Raw genomic sequence first — 21,665 nt, forward strand, 5'->3', positions numbered from 1 at the left:
AAACACGACCTAATGGACCACACTGACCAGCCACGCCCCGTCGGGAAGGCGGAATATGAATATGCGATCCATAGCCATAAACAATTACGGTCTCGTCTTTCAATGTCGGCGGCAATGTTGCGGCGACGAGCGCTCCTCCGTCGAGGATCTGGGTCCCCGGTCTGGAGTCTAGACCGGCGCAACTCTCAAGTGGAGAATTTGTCATTCCCATATATCACACGAAGGATCGGGGAGTTGGCGATAAGCCAGGATAGAGTTCGCTCTGAAGCGCCGTTTAATTCATGTTCCGTCAGAGGATCAAAGGTTCAAGCGCCGCTGTCGCAGCTGCACCCCTATCCCCCCTTTCCCCCTCACCTCCCTTGTCACACCCTTCAGCACAGCCCCGCCCCATTACGTACTTCGCCTTTCTCCCGATTGCTTTCACTGCTCTCGTTTGCATTTCCTCAATGTCAGGCCGCCAAAGCAGGCGTAAGGTAAGCAAATTAAGATTTATTAACAACAATAAATAAACAGTATGAAAACGCAACAATAGCAGCAGCTCCATCGGTGGCTTGGGCCCAAAACAGTTTCCCATTTCCCGCAGTCTTTGAATAATGCCGCCAGATCAATTGCGTAATTTTATCCTGAGCTGATACTAAATATTTATGCAAGTTGTAAGTTACGGAAGTAGTGAGTATAGGGCGCTAGTGTCTATCCCTTACGTTTCTCACTCATATTGAATATATAATATAATTCTATAATGCAGTGTCAATTTCAAAATATGTTTATTAATCCATTAAAATTAAAACAAAAAGTTTAATTAGATTTTATCAATTTTATCTTTTAAAAAACATAAACAGATTCATGCAAATTAGTAGACATATTTTTATAACATTAAAAAACAAGTAAGTATAAAAAACGTGCGTGTACCGAATAAAAATACCCTATGCTCAAAAGCAGGAAGATACATTTTTATTTCATGTATTTTTTGTTTATTCCTATTGCAGCCATGTGATAACTAAGTCTGTTTCAACTTATATACTACCTGCAATAGAAATTTGACTTCTGGAAAATTGCATGCAGATAGCTTTAGAAGTGAGAGCCCCAAAAGGGAACATATATAATTAATAATATAATAGTTTGTCCGAAACATAAAAACAACTACCCGCCGCAAATCTATTGCACAGTAAGAAAATTTAGCACACATTCGTTAGATCCACGCTGATGTCTCGATTTCAGAGGTAACTTCGTGTCGACTCTTCACATTCTGTGCCTTTTTACTCAGCCTTTTCGCCTTTCACTCTTGCTGTCACTGCCACGGATCCAGATCCATGCTGTCAAGTGGATGGCGGAGTGACTGCGGCACAGTTCCTCCATAAAAGCCTTTGACATTTTATCGGAAAATCCATTGGGGCGCAGTCTACATTTTTATTTGATGTGCGCTTAAAATTGCGATCTCGTTTTACATTTTCCCCGCCAACGCGCCCAAGTTTTGGGTGTCTCTGTTTTATATCCATCGGTTCATGGCTTTGTGTGGTTTCAAGTGGGAAATTGTGACAATTATATTCAAATTAATTGAGTAATTGCATTCGGAATCCGAGCGGCAGCAGTTTGGAGCGTTTGATTTATGGCGTGTGGAAACTGGCACTCAAAAATTAAATCCAAGTAAGCCAATAATCCAATGGCGTTGATGTCGCATTCAATTCGCTCCAATGAAAGACGCCCCTTGGCAACGAAATTCGAGGGTCTTCCGCCGGTAATTCAGTTCAGCATCCTAATCTACTTTCGATTCCTGTAAACAATCTAAGACATTTTTATACCCGTTACTCGTAGAGTTAAAGGGTATACTAGATTTGTTGAAAAGTATGTAACAGGCAGAAGGAAGCGTTTCCGACCATATAAAGTATATATATTCTTGATCAGGACCAATAGCCGAGTCGATTTGCCATGTCCGTCTGTCCGTCTGTCTGTCCGTATGAACGTCGAGATCTCAGAACTACAAACGCTAGAAATTGAATTAAGAATACAGACTCCAGGACATAGACGCAGCGCAGTTGTCGATCATGTGCCACGCCACTCTAACGCCACAAACGCCAAAAACTGCCACGCCCATACTTTTGAAAAATAATTTGATATTTATACCCGTTACTCGTAGAGTAAAAGGGTATACTAGATTCGTTGAAAAGTATGTAACAGGCAGAAGGAAGCGTTTCCGACCATATAAAGTATATATATTCTTGATCAGGATCAATAGCCGAGTCGATTTGGCCATGTCCGTCTGTCCGTCCGTCTGTCCGTCTGTCCGTCTGTCCGTCCGTCTGTCTGTCCGTATGAACGTCGAGATCTCAGGAACTACAAAAGCTAGAAAGTTGAGACTAAGCATACAGACTCCAGGACATAGACGCAGCGCAAGTTTGTCGAATCATGCTGCCACGCCCACTCTAACGCCCACAAACCGCCCAAAACTGCCACGCCCACACTTTTGAAAATGTTTTAATATTTTTTCATTCTGTATTGGTTGTAAATTTGTATCGATTGTCAAAAAACTTTTGCCACGCCACTCTAACGCCACAAACCGCCAAAGCTGCCACGCCCACACTTTTGAAAAATGTTTTAATATTTTTCATTTCTGTATTGGTGCTGTAAATTTGTATCGACTTGTCAAAAAACTTTTGCCACGCCACTCTAACGCCACAAACCGCCAAAGCTGCCACGCCCACACTTTGAAAAATGTTTTAATATTTTTTCATTTCTGTATTGTGTTGTAAATTTCTATCGATTTGCCAACAACTTTTGCCACGCCCACTCACGCCCACAAACCGCCAAAAACTGTCAGTGTTGAAGACCTCCTTCGCACTTCCACAAGCTGAGTAACGGGTATCATATAGTCGGGAACTCGACTATAGCGTTCTCTCTTGTTTTTAATTATACCCGTTACTCGTAGAGTAAAAGGGTATACTAGATTCGTTGAAAAGTATATAACAGGCAGAAGGAAGGGTTTCCGACCATATAAAGTATATATATTCTTGATCAGGACCAATAGCCGAGTCGATATGACCATGTCCGTCTGTCCGTCTGTCCGTCTGTCCGTCTGTCTGTCCGTCCGTATGAACGCTGTGATCTCAGGAACTACAAAAGCTACAAAGTTGAGATTAAGCATACAGACTCCAGAGACATAGACGCAGCGCAAGTTTGTCGATTCATGTTGCCACGCCCACTCTAACGCCCACAAACCGCCAAAAGCTGCTACGCCCACACTTTTGAAAAATGTTTTGAAATTTTTTCATTTTTGTATTGGTCTTGTAAATTTCTATCGATTTGCCAAAAAACTTTTTGCCACGCCAAGCTATTATGAAATGACCAATGACAACAGCAAAATGCTGCTGGCCAGCTTCGCTGACGACGTCTGCTTTCTCAGCTCCTCGAACAGTGAGACCGAGTCGTCACAAATGCTGCAAACTTATCTCAACGAATTCGAGAAATGGGCCATGGCGAACAACATCAAAATTAACGAAAGCAAATGCGTAAACGTTTGCTTTACGTTACGCCGTAAAACAACTCCTGCGGTACACATTAATAATGTGGACATAGAGCAAGCAACTAAGGCGAAATACCTAGGCCTCACACTGGACAAACGCCTAACCTTCCGAGATCATATTGCCAGAGTCGTCAAAATGTGCAACCTAAAGCGTAACCAACTATTCTGGATGCTAAATAAGAAAAGCAAACTACCTTTAAGATGCAAGCGTCAGATTTATCAGCAAATTATCGCACCTACTTGGAGATACGGCATCCAAATTTGGGGAGTGGCGGCTGCGTCCCACCGAAAACGATTCCAAACCGTCCAGAACAAAACATTAAGACAAATCACTGGCTGTGACTGGTTCGTTAGCGGCCAAACGCTTCACAATGATTTAAACCTGAGCCTTGTTGAAGACCAAATCTCGTTCTTCTCAAGCAGATACAACGATCGACTAACTGCCCACCGTAATCGTCTCGCCCGGAGATTACAGGGGCTATCCCAATTCGCAGGCTCAAAAGAAGACATTTTGGGCTGCTTCTAAGATGATAGTATGAATATATTATTTACCTGAAACTCACTACTCGAAATTTGACCTATTTCTATATATTAAGATGAAAACAAATTATATTTATAATTAAGAGATTATTTACTTAAGACAACATTTAGGTTAAAGGCTTTAATTGACCTGTTCCTGAATAATATTAAATAAAGATGTTAATTAATTTAAAAACAAGACCAATACAAAAATGAAAAAATATCAAAACATTTTTCATAAGTGTGGGCGTGGCAGTTTTGGGCGGTTTGTGGGCGTTAGAGTGTGCGTGGCAACATGAATCGACAAACTTGCGCTGCGTCTATGTCTCTGGAGTCTGTATGCTTAATCTCAACTTTCTAGCTTTTGTAGTTCCTGAGATCACAGCGTTCATACGGACGGACAGACAGACGGACGGACAGACGGACGGACAGACGGGCATGGCCAGATCGACTCGGCTATTGATCCTGATCAAGAATATATATACTTTATATGGTCGGAAACGCTTTCTTCTGCCTGTTACATACTTTTCAACGAATCTAGTATACCCTTTTACTCTACGAGTAACGGGTATAATTAGTCAAAGCACATAACATTAACCATATTACATTACATTACAATATCAATGATTCCATTTACTCGATTCTACATTAACTTGTTTATAACTTTAACCGAACCGAATAAACATATAAAAATTTATTATGTCCACACAGTTCCTGCAGGCTGCACTTCGCACTAGTACGTCATTTGCTACTATAGGAACCAATCGTTTAGGTGGTTCCTGCCGCAGGCTTAAGTATGCTAAGTGCTCGGAAGTGAGGTCAGTTTTACTGTGCACCACAGCCGCTTGAAGGAAGTACTTCCACGCACCTTATTTCTCATCAGCGATTAGGATCTTGATTTAGGTATAGAGTAAGCCATTGGTGCGATCTAAAAGACGAATTGGTGCCTCGTATGTCCTTCAACTCCTGGATAGACCGGTACGAGAGGTCCTTAAACAGCATGGCCTGCTCGCTAAAGACTTGCTATTGGCTTTCGCAACTGCGCGACATCGATGTTGTTGGTGCCCGTGTAATTTAAAACGAATTGTTTTTGCAATATCTCAAACAAAAAACGTTCAGTTGTAAAACAGGGGGAGTAGTATATATGGCATAAGTCCTTTCCTGGCCGTAAAGGCTAGGAACAGCGGCACACTGTTGGCAAAGAAAACGCAACCATGGCTCGATTTTTCGCGGATTCGAATGCTGCATTAATATAAACGTATAAATAAATACGGCGCTATAATTCTCTTTACATACAAATATTTTAATATTCTTACCTTTGGAAAATCTCACCTTTTATGGTGTGACCGCTCCCGCCATCTTGCACTGGGGCCGGATATTCCCAAACTGGTTTACACTGTTCCCAGACGGTGACTCCAAATCGGACCGTCGTCTTCCTCTAGTCGGAGTCCTGGCGTCTCAAAGGTGTCGGTGCCCGGTGGTGGTGGTGGTGTGGTAAGTCCACCACCAGTGGACTTCTGAACGGCGATAGCCTGTCACCGCTGACAACGGGGCATAGAAGGATATTCGAAGTAGGTTGTCCCCATCATGATCGGGATCTGTGGTCCAGAGTGCGCCGCTTACGTGGTCGCCGCTTCTAGAGTCCTATGTCGGAGTTTTGGAGCTTTCTGATCACGTGATCTATTTGACAAACTCACCGTCCGCTAATTGCCGTGACAGCTCTCTAAACTTTACCACATTTGTAACCACAAATACTTGACAGCTGAAAGGAAGGGTAGAACGATAAGGGTATAATAGACATTTTATTTGAATTATTGATATATTTTTATACCCATCACCTGAAAAATTGAGATTAAGCATGTATATTCCAGAGACATAGACGAATGTTGCCACGACCACGCTTTTAAAATATTTAAACATTTTTTGTTCCTTAATTCTTGTTTTCCCATATTTATACTTTAAAATACTTAATGTACATGATTATGTAAATTATTACGTATGTAAATCAGCTGTTAAAATCATCAAAACAAATCTTTAAGAGAAGAGCGCACATTTCAAAAAATTAAAGAGAAATGAGTAGTTTTAGCAAAGCCCTAAACCGCTGAAAAGTACATGTACATGTACATACATCGCTAAGTTCTACAGATGTAAAGAAGATGTTGTGTAGAATCCGACAGTTTTTCATATCATCTGGTCACACTGAGAACGTAAGAATAACGTAATCCGATTCGTGAAAATAAATTTAAGCAATATTTTTAATTTCGTGTTTTTTTGGAAATGTGTCGATACCGTTTTTGCCTTTTGCAAGGATAACTTGATTTTAGAGACTTAAAGGGTTATGCAGTCGGACCTCTAATTGGCCAGTTCCCCCACTCAAGATAACGCAAAGTATTCTGAGAGACAGGCTCGATGAACAAATCGAAGTAGAAAAAAGGAATATGACATCGATTGAGAAACTGGTAGAAACTCTTCCGTTTTTTAAGGAGTATTTTGAACAAATTTTACTTTTATACCAGATTTTAGGACTTATATTTTGTTTACATTATTTTTATTTGTATATTATTTATATTTTCCGATCTAAATAAATATTGGCAATGATCCACAAAAGTCCAGTCCTTTTGAAGGGGCTTCCATACTTGCTCTAATGCAAATAAATAGGTCGAAGTCATCCAAGGTAAATTCGCAGCTCATTTATAAAAAATCAACAATTTCTGACAAATTGCAATAGCGTGTGGTGGGCTTCAGTTATAAACACAACATAGTTTTATAATGGTTGATAGGCCAAATAAAATATTGTTTAAAGATATATTAAACGCTGATAAAAACTTTATTACCCCTGCTCTCCACGTCCAAGAATTCCAAAGCTATGGGGCCAACAACACAGGTAGATAATCCATTGTTAATTGACATTATTAACAAATACTTTTAAAAAACCAATAGATTCGAGATTACTTTAATATTTACTAAAGTACTACGACTATGCTACTAATATTGATGTTAGTTTTTAAAATGGAATGACCCAGTGCAAGCAAACAATACTTTTGATTTTGAATTAATTTCAGTTCGGTTAGACCAAATCAACGCAAACTTGAGGAGGGAAAACACTTGTCCCCATTGAACATTAAAGTGGCACAAGGAGATCGGGTTTCCCAGCCAGATCCATGAATGGTAATGTAAAGCAGGGAAAGGCAAACATTTGAAGTGGCTTTTGATAAACCATTAAATAAAACTCAATACCACAAGGACAAAAAGCCTGCAAGACTTTGGGGCGATGGCGAAGGCGATGGGCATTCGGAAATCAAACAAGAAACTGTCGAATTTAATTGAAAATGCCAATTCATCATAGCATCATAGGGGAGGGATGGATATCCTCCCCCTCCACTTTTATGTAATTGAATACCTGCTCCATTCAAGGGTAATCGCATCAGCAAAAGAAGCTAACAAAATCGCAAAATTAGCGACAACTCACAACTCAATCGGAGGGGCGAGTCCTTTGGGCGCGTGCGCCTGCCACAAGCATCATTATATTCTAATTACTCGAGTATTATCGAAACCCATTCAGTCGAAATGGTATAACGAGTAGCAGTTCCTGCCCGATCCATTCCACTCGCACACCGCACTTGGTCCCGCACTTGGTTACTCAAATCTGACCGCAAAACACGGAACCCTCGCCCAATCACCCCTCTCACTTCCGCGCTGGCCATCATCCATTGTTGGCTTGACTTTGCGGCGCCCGCGGCATCAAGAGCCACTGAATTGGCAATAAAAAGATTATAGCCCGAAGGTGTGAAGTGCAGTGGAGAGCAGGAATCGCACCGAGATCCGGAATCACCGCGCACAAGCCACTAAAGCCACCCCAACGGAGAGGCGATGGGAACGCGTGCTCGATTCGCACGGACCTGTTCCAAGCACCAGCATCCCACATTCACATCTACACTCACATCCACACCCACTCGACTCGAGTAAGGCGGATGAGTGCCTTTCGCACTGAGTGGGCAGCCATGTTGCCACAGCCTCCGGGCATCCAATCAGCGCTCTCTGGGCTCCACGACAGCCAATAAGGGGAGCTTTCTTTGAGTACTCTTTGAGTGATCTCGGGAATAAGGTTTCTGCATAACCAGTTGCTTATAATCTGTCTATAGTTTCTTCTTCGTTGGGTTATTATCGTATGATGCCCTAGTCTAAAGGCTTACTTTTTTGCTGGGTCAAGAAATTGGAATTTATTCAGCAGGCTCGATTTGGGTTTGTTGATGTAGGAAGTACTATTCTTTTGGTTTTAGTTGTTTAGTTAATACGTTCTACGCTCTGTAAACAGGAAATCTTCACAATGAGTCGGTGCATTTTGTATCCATTTTACAACCGAAGGATTTTACGCAAGTTTCGCAGTAAACTATCTGTGGCTTGAATATAATAGTAAGCATTAATATTTACTTATGCTAAGTAAATGGGTTTCGATAGCTGCTTACATTTCCACTAACTGACTGCATTTAAGAATCGATTAAGCGAAATATCCTTCACTATAGTAATGTATGGTATAAAATTCTAGGATAAAGACCATTTCTTCTCTAGGCCGCCTGCAATTAGTGAAGATGTGGACAGGGTGCGTATGGTCATAATATAATATAATTCATTATAATTAATATAATTAAATTACAATTAGAAGCTACCGAGAAATATTTTTCGTCACATCCATTTGAATATTGTTTGGTTTCGGCTTACAATTCCAAACAATTACATGACCCAACTAACCTACTTACTTTAAAAAGTTGCAGTTTACGGTTGTCTCTGGGTTTATGGTTGCATCCAAGTGATTTAAATTCCAAACAAATCGATCTCCTGGAGTGGGCATAGTATGTAATCCCATTCGGAGGACTGTACGCGTACCCAAAACGGAGGAGCAGTTAGCGGGCTATAAACAATAAACAGGATGCATGCACTCCCCGAAAAGTAAGGCGCACCATAGAAGTACGTAGAAGCAGCCGTAGCCATTTACGACAAATTTTGTTTACGCACTTGAGAGGAAACTCAAAGGCTCTCCAGCCAGGTTTCGGATCCACCAATGGCAGGAGTCGAATGCCAGTTTCCACCACCACCACAGATGCCGACGAGCCACTTGAGTACGGCGCACATTTCCACTCCGGCAAACCGAGTGATTCTGCCCTGGACCTCGGCCACTATTTAAAGACAGCCCGGAGCGCTCAGTGGAAGCACATTCGCTGCGCAGCCCTCGAGTCGTGAATATCGGAAAACCAAGAGAATATCCGGAGTGAACAAGTGTCGAAAAGGCCAAAGATATTCTCAATTCCCAATATTAAAACATTTTAAAAAACTCGAAATATCCGAAATATTCGAAATATTTGAAGTATTTAGGAATTTCGAAAAATGCTGAATATGGAAAGCGCGAGTGTGAGTGCTGCGATGGCGGGTCTGAGCAAATCGCTCACCACGCCCTTCTCCATCAACGACATCCTAACGCGCAGCAACCCGGAAACACGTCGCATGTCCAGCGTGGACTCCGAACCGGAACCGGACAAGCTAAAGCCCTCCTCCGATCGCGAGAGATCGGCCTCCAAGTCGCCGCCGCTCTGCTGCCGAGATCTCGGCCTCTACAAGCTGGCCCAGCCCAAGGAGATCCAGCCGAGTGCCAGGCAACCCAGCAACTATCTGCAGTATTATGCGGCGGCTATGGATAACAACAACCACCATCACCAGGCAACAGGCACTTCGAACTCCAGTGCCGCGGACTACATGCAGCGCAAATTGGCCTATTTTGGGTCCACCCTCGCCGCTCCATTGGACATGAGACGCTGCACCAGCAACGATTCCGGTAAGTTACCGACGAATACCACAAATTAGCGCCATTCAGGCTCTAATGGACTTGAAAAAGAACGCAACCTTTTGAATGGTCTTTTGTATAGGATGCATGCGCTAACTTTCCGTAATTTTCCCTTTGCAGACTGCGACTCACCGCCGCCACTGAGCAGTTCGCCCTCGGAATCGCCGCTTTCCCACGACGGCAGTGGATTGAGCCGCAAGAAGCGGTCGCGTGCCGCCTTCAGCCACGCCCAGGTCTTCGAACTGGAGCGCCGCTTTGCCCAACAGCGCTACTTGTCCGGTCCGGAACGCAGCGAGATGGCCAAGAGCTTGCGGCTGACGGAGACCCAGGTGAAGATCTGGTTCCAAAACCGCCGCTACAAGACCAAGCGCAAGCAGATCCAGCAGCACGAGGCCGCCCTTTTGGGTGCCAGCAAGAGGGTTCCCGTCCAGGTCTTGGTGCGCGAGGATGGCAGCACCACCTACGCCCACATGGCAGCTCCAGGCGCTGGACACGCTGGCCTGGATCCCGCCCTGATCAACATCTACCGCCATCAGCTGCAGCTGGCCTACGGCGGTCTTCCGCTGCCGCAGATGCAGATGCCATTCCCGTACTTCTACCCGCAACACAAGGTGCCGCAGCCCATACCACCACCCACCCCCCAGAGCTCCAGTTTTGTGACTGCATCTTCGGCGTCCTCATCGCCAGTTCCCAACCCCATCCCCATCCCCATCCCCATCCCGGGCGCAGAGCGTCCACAGCGAACCCCGTGTCCCAGCCCCAATGGCCAGATGATGAGCGTCGAGAGCGGAGCAGAGAGTGTTCACTCGGCGGCGGAGGACGTCGACGAGAATGTGGAGATCGACTAGGTTCACCACCTTTGAGTGACCACATCTCGAAGTTGGGAAGGTGGGTTACGTTTTTGTGATAGCCGTAGAAATTGTGTTTTAGTCTCTATGTGTAACCAATAGATGTCCCATAGCTTTAGTAGCCTTAAGTTTTAGTCGTATCTACCCGAGAGCTAAATAAAATTATAAATTGAAAGAAAATTGTGTGGTTAGAATTTTATTTTCTACAACAAATATTTGCACATTTTTAAGCCGAGAGCTTTACTTTATTGCGCCGAATGAATTGCTAGAATAATCGACCCACTTTATTGATCCACTTCTACTAAGTTGCGCTTTAACTTAAAACATGAAGTTCAAACAATTTGTGAAACAAGCTGTGAAACATTTCTCCTGGCAGAAGCTTAAAGTTTTAAAGTGAGTGAAAATATATTAAGAACACATTGGGACTTCTTACTATTTTCTTTACCATTCAAGCCTCTAGTTTAGTAAATATCTTTATATTTACTAAACTAGAGGCTTAGTAAATATCTTTATATTTAAATCTTTATCTTTTAACATTAAATTATTCCGATTTAGTTGCTGACGCATAATTCCATACAATTCTTTTATTTTGAACTTGAAAAATCTTTTTTTTGTTAAAGAACTTTTATAACCCTTAAATTAAAAAAGTTGGTAAATTGGCTAATTTACTAAGTCTTCTCTAATCTGTAAATAATTTAATATGAAATATAAATGGCCGATCCAAAAAGTTGGCAAGTGAGCAAATAATCGGATTATAGTTGTTTCTCAGTAGGCTTTTAAAACCTACTTATTTTAGTAGACGAAAGCCGTTTGCTGAGAAGAATGCAACAAAAGGCGCTTTGTCCCAAATGATTGTTACATAAATTGTTACCACATGACCTCAATTTGCATCATCGGGCGGGAAAGCGGGAAAACGGAAAAGCGGTAGAGCGGGAGGCTGCTCAGACCCTTCAGAATGACAGCGATCTGGCGGATGAGGGCCTCGAGATGCGCTCCGCTGAAGTGGAATGCGTGTGGTCGGAGTCGGAGCCTTGCGAAAGTCGAAAGCCGCTGATGATGACCGACCGACTATGACGAGCCCACTCATTGACGACATAGAAGTGCTTCAATGTGTCAGAAGGGTCGGGCCGGACGTCTGCGACCCACAAACCACTGACTTACATACGCCGGACCCGGGCGCTTTTGCACAAGATCATCGCGGGAGGGAGTAGGAGGCGGAGGAGGAGGAGGAGGAGGAGGAGGAGGAGTGGGAACGGGATCGGGAACATAGACATGTCCTTAGCAGCACAGTTGGTGGCTGACGACACAAGGACATGACTCAAGTGCCCGGCGGCGACAATTCTAACGGCCGGGCGACCAGGCGATGTTTATAAACAAACAAACCAATAGAATCACCAACTGATCACGAGATCACCAGGATGAGAAAAAGGACATGTGCACAGTGGGAAATGATCAGTGCGAAACATCCTCTTCAGAAAGATGAATGCGTTTAGAAACAGTGTTGCTCGGATTTCCAAGCATTTGTTAACTTCCCTTAAAGACATTCACCTCTTTCTTTACTAAGAACAATTTTTGGGAAAATATATAAATATTATTACATATTTTCCTTTCAATCTCTGAAATCTATTAGAAGGATAAACAAACCCTTTCATTACATTTTCATTCGAAACGGCGCCAAACGTATTAAAACTCTCAGTTTATAGAGATTTTTCGAAAGTGTTAAATTTTTGGAAAGTGGGGCATTGAACGTGCTGCTCTGGCGACTGCCAACTGAAAAAACAATGGGTATGAGGAGGTTGCTAAGTACATTTATGTATGCATGTAGCTCTTGGACGCATTCTTAGACTAAAAGCACGCAGGCATTTGACAAATTTGGGACACTAAAATCGATTGACAGATGTAATTACTTGGGTAAATAGGAGCTCCAGCAGTTTGGGGATGTATCTTTTTGCCATTGAGCTCCCAAATTCTTGTCATTTTTCATATTTCTGATAGATTTTTGAATTTATTTAAGTTATTATTTTGTGTTTCAAAACATAAATGAGAGGTTGCTCTAAAATTAGTATGGTAATTTCCACTTTCAGATTCGCAATGTACCTAGACAGTAGTTAAGACGTAGGTGCCTAAATAATCTCTGTTAATTCTTGAGATGGGATAAATTTAAAAAATGTCTGTTAAAGACCTAAATCAATCAAAATTGTTTAAAACATGATATTGTGCTTATGATTTGCCTAGAAAATCGAACCTTTTACTGAGGTATATAATGAAATTTCCTTCAATTGAGGTAGACCAGATTGAGTGTTTTTGAATTATGAGTGAGTTTTTCGAGACCCGCCCCATTCCGCACTCTCGGCTAGCAATAACCCCGATAATTCGTGGACTCTTTGACTTTGAGTTTCGGTTTTAGTTTTATAGCACGCTTCGGATTTCGAAGGGTTGAAGACGAAGACACACGCTGCATGTGGTCGTGGAGCGAATTGAAGTCGTCCTGCTGCCGGCGGCTCGGCTACTAATTTGTTTATACTGCGCCGCCTCCGGATTTGTTTATGCAACCTTTTTATGACACACATGCCGGGGTGCTACGAGATGTCAGCTACTTGACGGGAATCCTTTTAAACCGGGCCGCCCGATCTTTGGCTTATTTGGCTTGTAATTAATATGGAAATTAGTCATTTGCCGGGTTCGTGGTCGGTGTTGGATTTGGGCTTTGGGTTTGGGGACCAAGTGGCGTATGCGCAATCTTTGAACTGCAATTAGTCGTCGCCTGTCACCGGTCGAGGACGTCTGGTAAACAATTTTGGCTATATTCGCTATTTGCTTAAACATTTCGGGGAGGCCTGCATTCTTAAGCAGAGAGTGCATTTAATGGCGGAACGCGAAATTCAAAAGAAAACGCCAAAATCGTTGGCCGGACAGCTTAAAGTGTAAACAAAACGCCCGACCCGTTCACTTATTATAAAATGCACTGCATTCTTGTTTTGGCCCATCTCGATGCACTTTGCCGCAGCGCTTCGTCGTTGTCTTCCCATGCTCCCGTTCACTATGCCCCTCCGCCACGAATCCCAATCCCATTCCCAATACCAATCCCAATCCGAAACCGAAAGCGACCCCTTCCACAGCCGTGTCCCTAGATCTCTGGATCCATCTCTGGATGGCCGATCGTCTGCTGCACACATGTGTGCCATAAAAGGAGGCTGAGGAGATGGGATTTTCGACTGCGACTTCGACTGCCACTGCCACTGAGACTGACACTTCGATTTGCCACTGCTATTGTTGTTGTTGTTGCACGTGTGGCTCGGCCGACGCGTTTGTTTATGCAACATCCCTGCTACTAACAGTTCTTGGTAGGAATAACTTCACAACAAATTCATCAACTAAACTCTAAACTCCGCAGCGCGATACTCTTGCGCTGGTTGGGTCCATGGAAAATGTAGGGTCTATAGTCGAAACTGCTTAGTTTAATACCAGGGAAGAAAGTAGTAAGTAAGAGTAGAAAATAAGGGAAATTAAGTAGTATATACCTAAGCGCATATTAATATCTAAACTGACTAAAGAACGACCATATTTGCATCAAAATTGCAATCTTTTAAATGAAATACAGTTGCCCAATTTTATGTGCGTAGATTCGTAGAGCATTTCAGTGCCGCATGAGTGAGCATCCAACCTGATTTGTTATTGGAGCAGTGCTCTTTGTTTTATGGGAGGATGGACCTGGTCCTAAGAGGGCGAGTCCCAGCTCCCGAAAGGAACTGGAGTCGGAGCCAGCGACATTGCCTAATTGCTTTGCTGCCGGGCGGGCGATGGAGTTGGCCACTGGGATGGACTGGGTCGTGCTTCTGGGTAGGTAAATGAATCGTTGCCTTTCCGGAGCGATTAACCCACTCACACCCACGGAACACGATTGCTGAGTAAACAAAGCTCGGAAGCAGAGTACAAATGATGCCCCGGCCTATTTATGTTTATTTTGTTTTGAAAATTGTGCGTTTAATTTATAGTTAATTGTTTTCCAGCTTTTCATTAGCCAACCAAACCGAGCGGTGACTGTGTGCGGTCCCGAGAATTCCCGGGAATCCAGCCCACAGGCCCGAGCATTCGGATCATATTATACTCGCACACCAATTGTTGATGATGGTGCTATTTGCGCAAGTTGTTGGCCAGCCCGCCCGTCCGACAAAATGGCCACCCACCTCAATTTCAATTTCTATTTCAATTTCAATTTGAAATTCAATTTCCAACTCAATCTTCCGTCCGGCAGCTGTTGAAGTAATCTTTGCGTAATGCCAAATCCATATCCAAATCCAAATCCGATTCGATCCAACCACGCCGCTTTCGGTGGCCACTCCTCTGCTTATTTGGCTTCAAATAAAAAATCATTTAAATGATTTCGAGAACGACGGCCTTAGCCGTAGAGCATGGTGCCATGAGATTGAATGATAAATGTTTTGGCTTTTGTGATTTTGTTTATTGTTCAATTTCGGGTAAAAAATTCCAATTTTCACCGCATGCATAAAACGCTTTTGGTGTTCGGTCGCCTTTTTTTTTAACTTATCGCGTTTTATAGACAGCCATTCAAATCGGCAGATATTGAGTTGAGTCCAACTAGCACTAGATGAATGATGTATTTTTTCGCGAGCTGTTTAGATGAAAATGTTGTGGTGTTGCGGACTGCAAAAGAGATACGAGATGGGCACACATGTGTCCAAGTTCCATTCGGGCAACTTCATTAGCGTTTTTAATGGACCTGCCGACTCGTAATGCCCGACAATTAAAGTCGCAATAGACATTTGGTTGGGCCGCCAGTCGATTCACGTGTTAGATGGGCCCCGGGGCCAAAAACTGAGTGGGTGAGATGCGATCTTCCATGTATACAGTACATAGTAGTGTTGCCCAATGGACCTTATCAGCTGGCTGAGCGCTACTAATAGGCTACCAGGCGGAAAACACTTGAAGATCTATTGATAAACAGTCACTTGGTATGTGAGCTGGTGGGATCTGTTTTTCTCCACGGAGCATTTGGCATCGAAAAGTGTTTAGATAGATCGAGACGAGATGGGAAAACAAGCTGAATGGTGTCGTCTATATGGTAAACACTTCAATGAATCAGTTTCCTGGGTGGAAAAGTTTTCGGATCGGAATCTTTTGGCTGAGCACCTGCAACTTACTTGGTCGTTAATCGTTGTTTTCTTTTATTTATTTCGAACAACATAAAAGCGCTTAAAGCCCGTTTAAGTGCTCATTGCTTAGTGTAAACAGTTTTTCTATTGACTGAGTCACAAAAGGGTGTAGCTGCTTCTGGGATTTAACAATTGCCTATGCGTTCTTTGAAATACTTAAATCAAGTCCAAGAACAAAAACATACTAGATCTGGTACAAAAAGAAAACAACAGACAAACAAAACATAGATTCTATTTGATTTTTATAATTTACAGCCTAGAATCCAGCTTAAAAATGTAGTTTATTGTTAAAAAACCCTGATGTTGGGTTGTCTGCATTGAAATTACTGTGAGTTTTCTGCAATGCATAAATCAACATCAAATTGCCGAAGAAGAGCAGTTTAACGCCTCGTTAGCTTTCGTCACTAAGCTGAGCAATTTCGGTTTCAAACGAATTCCACCTCCTTCTTCCTCCTAGTGGCATCTCTTTATCTTTCCTCTTTTGGGGTATTTTATTTTTTCATAATCAGTATACGGAGAAATTCCCTCGTCCTGCCACCCAAACGCCTATCGGCCACACCCACTCCAACGTCGCCAGCTATTAGCAGCAATTTTCAATTTCCTTTCTGATGAAGCACATGGCAAGAGAGCAAATTACATGGCGCACAACTTGAGACATTCGCTTTTCTTTTGCTCGCCTTTCTTTGCTCGCATTTCTTTTTTCTTTTTTTCTTTATTTTAGGTGGATTTCCCCCCTTTTGAAGCCAGAAGTCCTGGCGCACACGTACGCTATTGTCCTGAGCGCTTGACTTCGATTCGAAAAGAACATTTTCTTGCAATTTCTCCTGGGTGGCTGTGCTGTGCTGAGTGGAGTAGAGTCGAGAGTAGAGCCCAGACGGGCGCAAATGAACGGCCATTATGTTTATCCGAAGTGAAAGCGAGGGCTGAAGTGAATTTTTAACGAGCTGGCGGTGGAACGGGGCGAAGACGAGCCAAGGAGCTCCCAGTGCGTTGCAGTGAGTTAGTGAGGTATCCTGCCGGCAAAGGACATGCTTCAATAGAATAAGGAGAAAATTACACTTAAACGCTGCGGCGTGTCGAAAAGCTTCAGCTTCCCTGGGAGGTCAGCCTTCTGTGACCTTGCTGAAGGTAGCTTAGTGTGGATGCGAGGTTTGTAACTAACGAGGTATACTATATTTATATACTATATTTATACTGTATTTTTTAAAGCAAAGATATGGCTGAAATAGGGTATCTTGACTAGCATTATATTATTTGTGCTCCTTAGTTATATCGTTTCTTGTTTCCTCTTCAAAGTTAAGTGCATTGCGACTTCGGTTCCAGTTTAGTTCCCAGCCAACTGTTGCCCAACTTTGATTGGGCTCCATTCAAAGGTGGCCATCCAAATTGCCGGTCAATTAACCATTTCTTCTGCGGCCTTTCCTCGTTAACCTGTCCTCATCATTCGCGAGGCAATCGCATCGCCATCGCATAAGCACATTCCAGTGCCGAGGGATGATTTTAAGTTTATTTGCCCAAGCCGTTGACAGACAAACAGCTTCGGTTCACCCCTTTCCGCTGCTCATACTCAAAAACAGCACTCATACGCCCTGTGCGCCATCTGCATTAACATATCATTAGTGCGTGCGTGTGTGTTTGGCTGTTTATCGGCGCTTTTGTTTACAATAAAGCGTAATCATGTGTTACAAATACCAATAATAAAGCCTCTGGGCCATGGTAACCCTATAGCTGTAGCCATAGAAGCATCCAGCATGGGCGTCGCACCCACTTCAATGTCAGTTCGTGAATGCATAATGAGCCCCAGAGCTCCACGTCCACAATCGTGTCTCCGCAATCCGTCCTCAAGTGCACTTTGCCGGAGATCCAGTCTCCCGGTCTGGGTCTGGGCCTGGAGTCGCGTAAACATCCCATTTTCGTGCAAATGTCCAAATGGCGCTCCAGTTGGCGCAGCCATTGCAGGAAGCAACTGTCTTTGGGGTCAACTTGTTTATGCGAAATTTAAAATAGGAAGGAAAATAATGAACATTGCTGGGATCTTCACATGTGTACTTTGGTATTCAAGTATATGGGTGTATACAGTGTATACCTCGGAAGTGTAATCATTTTTATGTGTACATTTATATTTAAGGGGTTCTTGATCTGCAGTCTGGAAAAGTGACACGGATATCCATCTATCTTTCCCTCGGAGTTAATTGGCTCTTGATGATTTGGTAAGAACACACTTTAGCTGACCTGCATCATCAATTGGGCTGCCCAAGCCCCAATGAAACATTATGATGATGTTGAAATCCCATTAAATCTACGGTGAAGGGACTTTATGGTATTCTTCCGAAGACTTTTGCATTTTTGCTTAATTCGTGAAGAACACTTGGCTCGGCACTCAGGCGCCTTAAGTAGAACCAACCAATTTGGATTCATTAAATACTTAAGTAGAAGCTCAAGTGCCACGGCTTAAGTGTTCGGGCTATAATTGCAAAAATATGTAAAAAGAACAAAGTGCAGATCAAGTATTTATAAAGAACTTTATAGAAATCTCCATTTGGTGTTGACTTTTGTTAGAAATTTTCGACATACACATTTTTTTTGCATAATTCTTGATTACTATATTATTTTTACCTTTCATGCAAACTGTTTGGACTTCGTTACCCTTGATAGTTTTATAAGTAAATAGCACTCTGAACATTTTTACTTTTCATTCATATTTCGCCTCTTTCTCCAGCGCTCGAATACCTCGCATGGATTTAATCTTTCGACTAACAGCATAAAATGCCAATAGTGGTAAAAGAATAATAGTCAGTATAATTGCTGTGACATCCAGGAGATAAAACTGGTACCAGAGCAGATGTACTCCCGCTGCCACCAAATGTGGTGCCCCCCGATGTTCCATGACGTAGTTAATCCAGTACATAGCGGTGTCCATGGCGCCGAGTGGCCGATCCCGGAAAATTCGCGATGCGTTGTCCATATTGGCTTGATATTTCGGATTCGTCAGCAGCTCATGAAGCGCAGAGCTCAGCAGATCCTTCGAAATGGTGCGATAGTCCAATTCGATGGCATAGCCAGCTGCTTGGCCCGCCTTAATGTTTATGCCCTGATCAAAGTAGAATGGCAATCCGAGCACCGGCACCGCATGGTAGACTGCCTCCTGCATTCCAAAGAGTCCTCCATGGGCGATGAAAACCTTCACATTCGGGTGAGCCAGTATGTCCGCCTGGGGTAACCACTTTTCTACCCTTACGTTTTCCGGCAGATTGGGCAACTGATCATCCTCGAATTTCCAGAGGACCCTTTGCTTCAAGCTGGCGAAGACTTCAAGGAAAATTCGAAGCTTTTCCGGTGGCATGTCAGCACTGCGCACTTGGGATCCTGAAATGTGCAGAGGTTTAATTTACTTAGATTCGAATCAATAGTACATGTATAACAAGAGAGAACGCTATAGTCGAGTTCCCCGACTATCTGATACCCGTTACTCAAATGCGAAGGAGTGTCATCAACTCTGACAGTTTTTGGCGCTTTGTGGGCGTTGGAGTGGGCGTGGCAAAATTTTTTTTAGGCAAATTGATAGAAATTTACAAGACTAATACAAAAATGAAAAAATATCAAAACATTTTTCAAAAGTGTGGGCGTGTCAGTTTTGGGCGGTTTGTGGGCGTTAGAGTGGGCGTGGCAACATGAATCGACAAACTTGCGCTGCTTCTATGTCTCTGGAGTCTGTATGCTTAATCTCACCTTTCTAGCTTTTGTAGTTCCTGAGATCTCGACGTTCATACGGACGGACAGACGGACGGACAGACGGACGGACAGACGGACGGATAGACGGACGGACAGACGGACGGACATACGGACATGGCCAGATCGACTCGGCTATTGATCCTGATCAAGAATATATATACTTTATATGGTCGGAAACGCTTCCTTCTGCCTGTTACATACTTTTCAACGAATCTAGTATACCCTTTTACTCTACCAGTAACGGGTATAAAAATTACGTGTGTAAATATTAAAAATTTTTTAGATTAGGTTCTGTCAAGATTAAATTTCCACAAATATTTCGCATAAACTCACCCAAACTAAAGTAGATCGCTCCGTGCTCAGCGTTATCCAGATAGCTCCCAATATGTTCTGGTAGGGATTTGGTTGGCAGGATGTGCAGTCCACCCACTGAAATCATGTTTTGTGTCATGGGTCTTGGTGAAGTCAGCGGCAGGTAGCTATTTAAAAGAATAACCGAGATGTTCTGTTCCAATTGCTTAACCGTCGGTACCTGGGGCAATATGAGGCCAAAATGCTTCCTGATAACAGCATCTTGTTGCGGATAGTAGGATACTTCCCGAACAACATCCTCAGCAGTGCTAAGCAGTACATTTTCCAATCGCTCCCACAATGACATTCTATCCGTACTGGCCATAAAAACATTGGGAACGTAGGCCAATGGGTTTACAAAGCCGAAGACTTGACTAAAATAATTGGCGTAGGCGAAAGTTGCTATGGTAATTACGGGTATTTCGTAAAGATAACCCAGCATTAGAGCTCCCTCATTGTAGAACTGTTCCACCAGGAGGAGATCGAATTTGCCCTCCTTATCCTTGGCGTGGATCAACTCCTGAACTTCCGGGTGGGCTAGAGCAAAGTCCGTTGACTTAATGCCAATGTGTTGGGCCAGTCGCATGTGTGTTAGCTTTGTCATGTCAATCATGTCCAAAGCCGATTGGATTTTCATTATCGCAGATACTGTGGAATTGGGCCATTAAATTTTTACTGAATAAATAATGAACTCACTTACTGTCGGCCCAGGTGTCGTACTTGGGCAAAAGAATTTCCCTGTACTTTGGTCCCAAGTTCTCCTTAGCCAACGACAGCGGGGTAATGAAGGTGACCTCGTGTCCACGTTTCACTAATTCCCTTATTATGGCATCCGTCATCATGAAGTGGCTCTTTACAGGCAGGAAGAAGGGTGCCAGAATTCGGGCTCCATCTCCAATCCCCAGAAGGAATAACAGGAGCAACTTGATGAAGGGAATCTGCGCCTTCAAAATAGATAAGGCCATCTTAATGAATAAGTTAAGTATTATTTAATATAATTCAGGTTAATTATATATCTTTGAACGCGAAACAAACCATTCAATTAAGAACAATACACTGAACTGGAAGCAATCTTACCAGTGGTTTTATATGTTCTCTTATCTTTCTTCAGTGGCAGACCACATACCTATAGCAATAAAGGATATCAGTGACGCCATTCTATGTAGTGCATAGTATAGCACTGATAGAGAGAGGAAGATAATACGATGGATCGATCTAAATGGGGCTTAGACCAATCACGGGGGGTGCTATTGTTTAATACTTTAACAATGTAATTGATTTGGTCACATATTAACATTAAGTTAAGGTGCGATCGTCACTATATTGTTGCCAAGTTAAGGCAATATTTCTTTGTAGGTAGATGTTGTTTTCGGTGATAAGAGTTCATTCAAGTCACCTATCAGTTGGTAAAGACTATTTTTCGAGATAAGCAGCAGCCGAATGAACTTGATAAAATCAAAGATTGTTTACACATTTTCATCATAATCTCCGGGTTTTGAACGGCGATCAACATTAATTTAAATTAATGCAAATTCTGTATATGTTAATGTGAAAAAAAATATTTACGTTTTCCGCAACAAAAAGCGATATTTTTATAATTCCTCGATTTGATCAAAAGTGTACCATAGACTCAAGACTTTCCTACCCCAATTTATATTGTACTTCCCAAAGCGATCAAGTTAAACGAT

The 21,665-nt window shown here is 42.9% G+C and overlaps 2 protein-coding genes and 1 long non-coding RNA gene across 3 annotated transcripts; 1 reads left to right on the forward strand and 2 right to left on the reverse strand.

The window, feature by feature from the left end:
* Positions 1-4,648: 4,648 nt before the first annotated feature.
* On the reverse strand, positions 4,649-5,825 carry LOC120321810. The gene is made up of 2 exons (XR_005561532.1): positions 5,353-5,825; positions 4,649-5,278 (listed from the first exon to the last, which is right to left on the reverse strand). It is a non-coding gene; the product is annotated as an uncharacterized LOC120321810 (long non-coding RNA).
* A 2,994-nt stretch (positions 5,826-8,819) lies between these two features.
* Positions 8,820-10,900, forward strand: LOC6535944 (homeobox protein bagpipe). The gene is made up of 2 exons (XM_002096524.4): positions 8,820-9,863; positions 9,993-10,900. The coding sequence occupies exons 1-2, from the start codon at positions 9,419-9,421 to the stop codon at positions 10,718-10,720; spliced, it is 1,173 nt and encodes a 390-aa protein (XP_002096560.2). The 5' UTR covers positions 8,820-9,418; the 3' UTR covers positions 10,721-10,900.
* A 7,497-nt stretch (positions 10,901-18,397) lies between these two features.
* On the reverse strand, positions 18,398-20,985 carry LOC6535945 (UDP-glycosyltransferase UGT5). Its single transcript, XM_002096525.3, has 3 exons — positions 20,678-20,985; positions 19,960-20,625; positions 18,398-19,260 (listed from the first exon to the last, which is right to left on the reverse strand). Exons 1-3 carry the CDS (start codon positions 20,940-20,942, stop codon positions 18,587-18,589), a joined length of 1,605 nt encoding a protein of 534 aa, XP_002096561.2. The 5' UTR covers positions 20,943-20,985; the 3' UTR covers positions 18,398-18,586.
* Positions 20,986-21,665: the final 680 nt, after the last annotated feature.

This window comes from Drosophila yakuba, chromosome 3R (assembly GCF_016746365.2).
Source record: "Drosophila yakuba strain Tai18E2 chromosome 3R, Prin_Dyak_Tai18E2_2.1, whole genome shotgun sequence".
NCBI classification, from domain to species: Eukaryota; Metazoa; Arthropoda; class Insecta; order Diptera; family Drosophilidae; genus Drosophila; species Drosophila yakuba.

Coding starts and splice junctions, on each gene's coding strand:
- LOC6535944 (XM_002096524.4), top strand. CDS start 9,419: ATGCTGAATATGGAAAGCGCGAGTGTGAGTGCTGCGATGGCGGGTCTG. Junction 9,864..9,992: donor CTGCACCAGCAACGATTCCG/GTAAGTTACCGA, acceptor TTCCCTTTGCAG/ACTGCGACTCACCGCCGCCA.
- LOC6535945 (XM_002096525.3), bottom strand. CDS start 20,942: ATGGCCTTATCTATTTTGAAGGCGCAGATTCCCTTCATCAAGTTGCTC. Junction 20,626..20,677: donor GTACGACACCTGGGCCGACA/GTAAGTGAGTTC, acceptor CCAATTCCACAG/TATCTGCGATAATGAAAATC. Junction 19,261..19,959: donor AGCGATCTACTTTAGTTTGG/GTGAGTTTATGC, acceptor TGCACATTTCAG/GATCCCAAGTGCGCAGTGCT.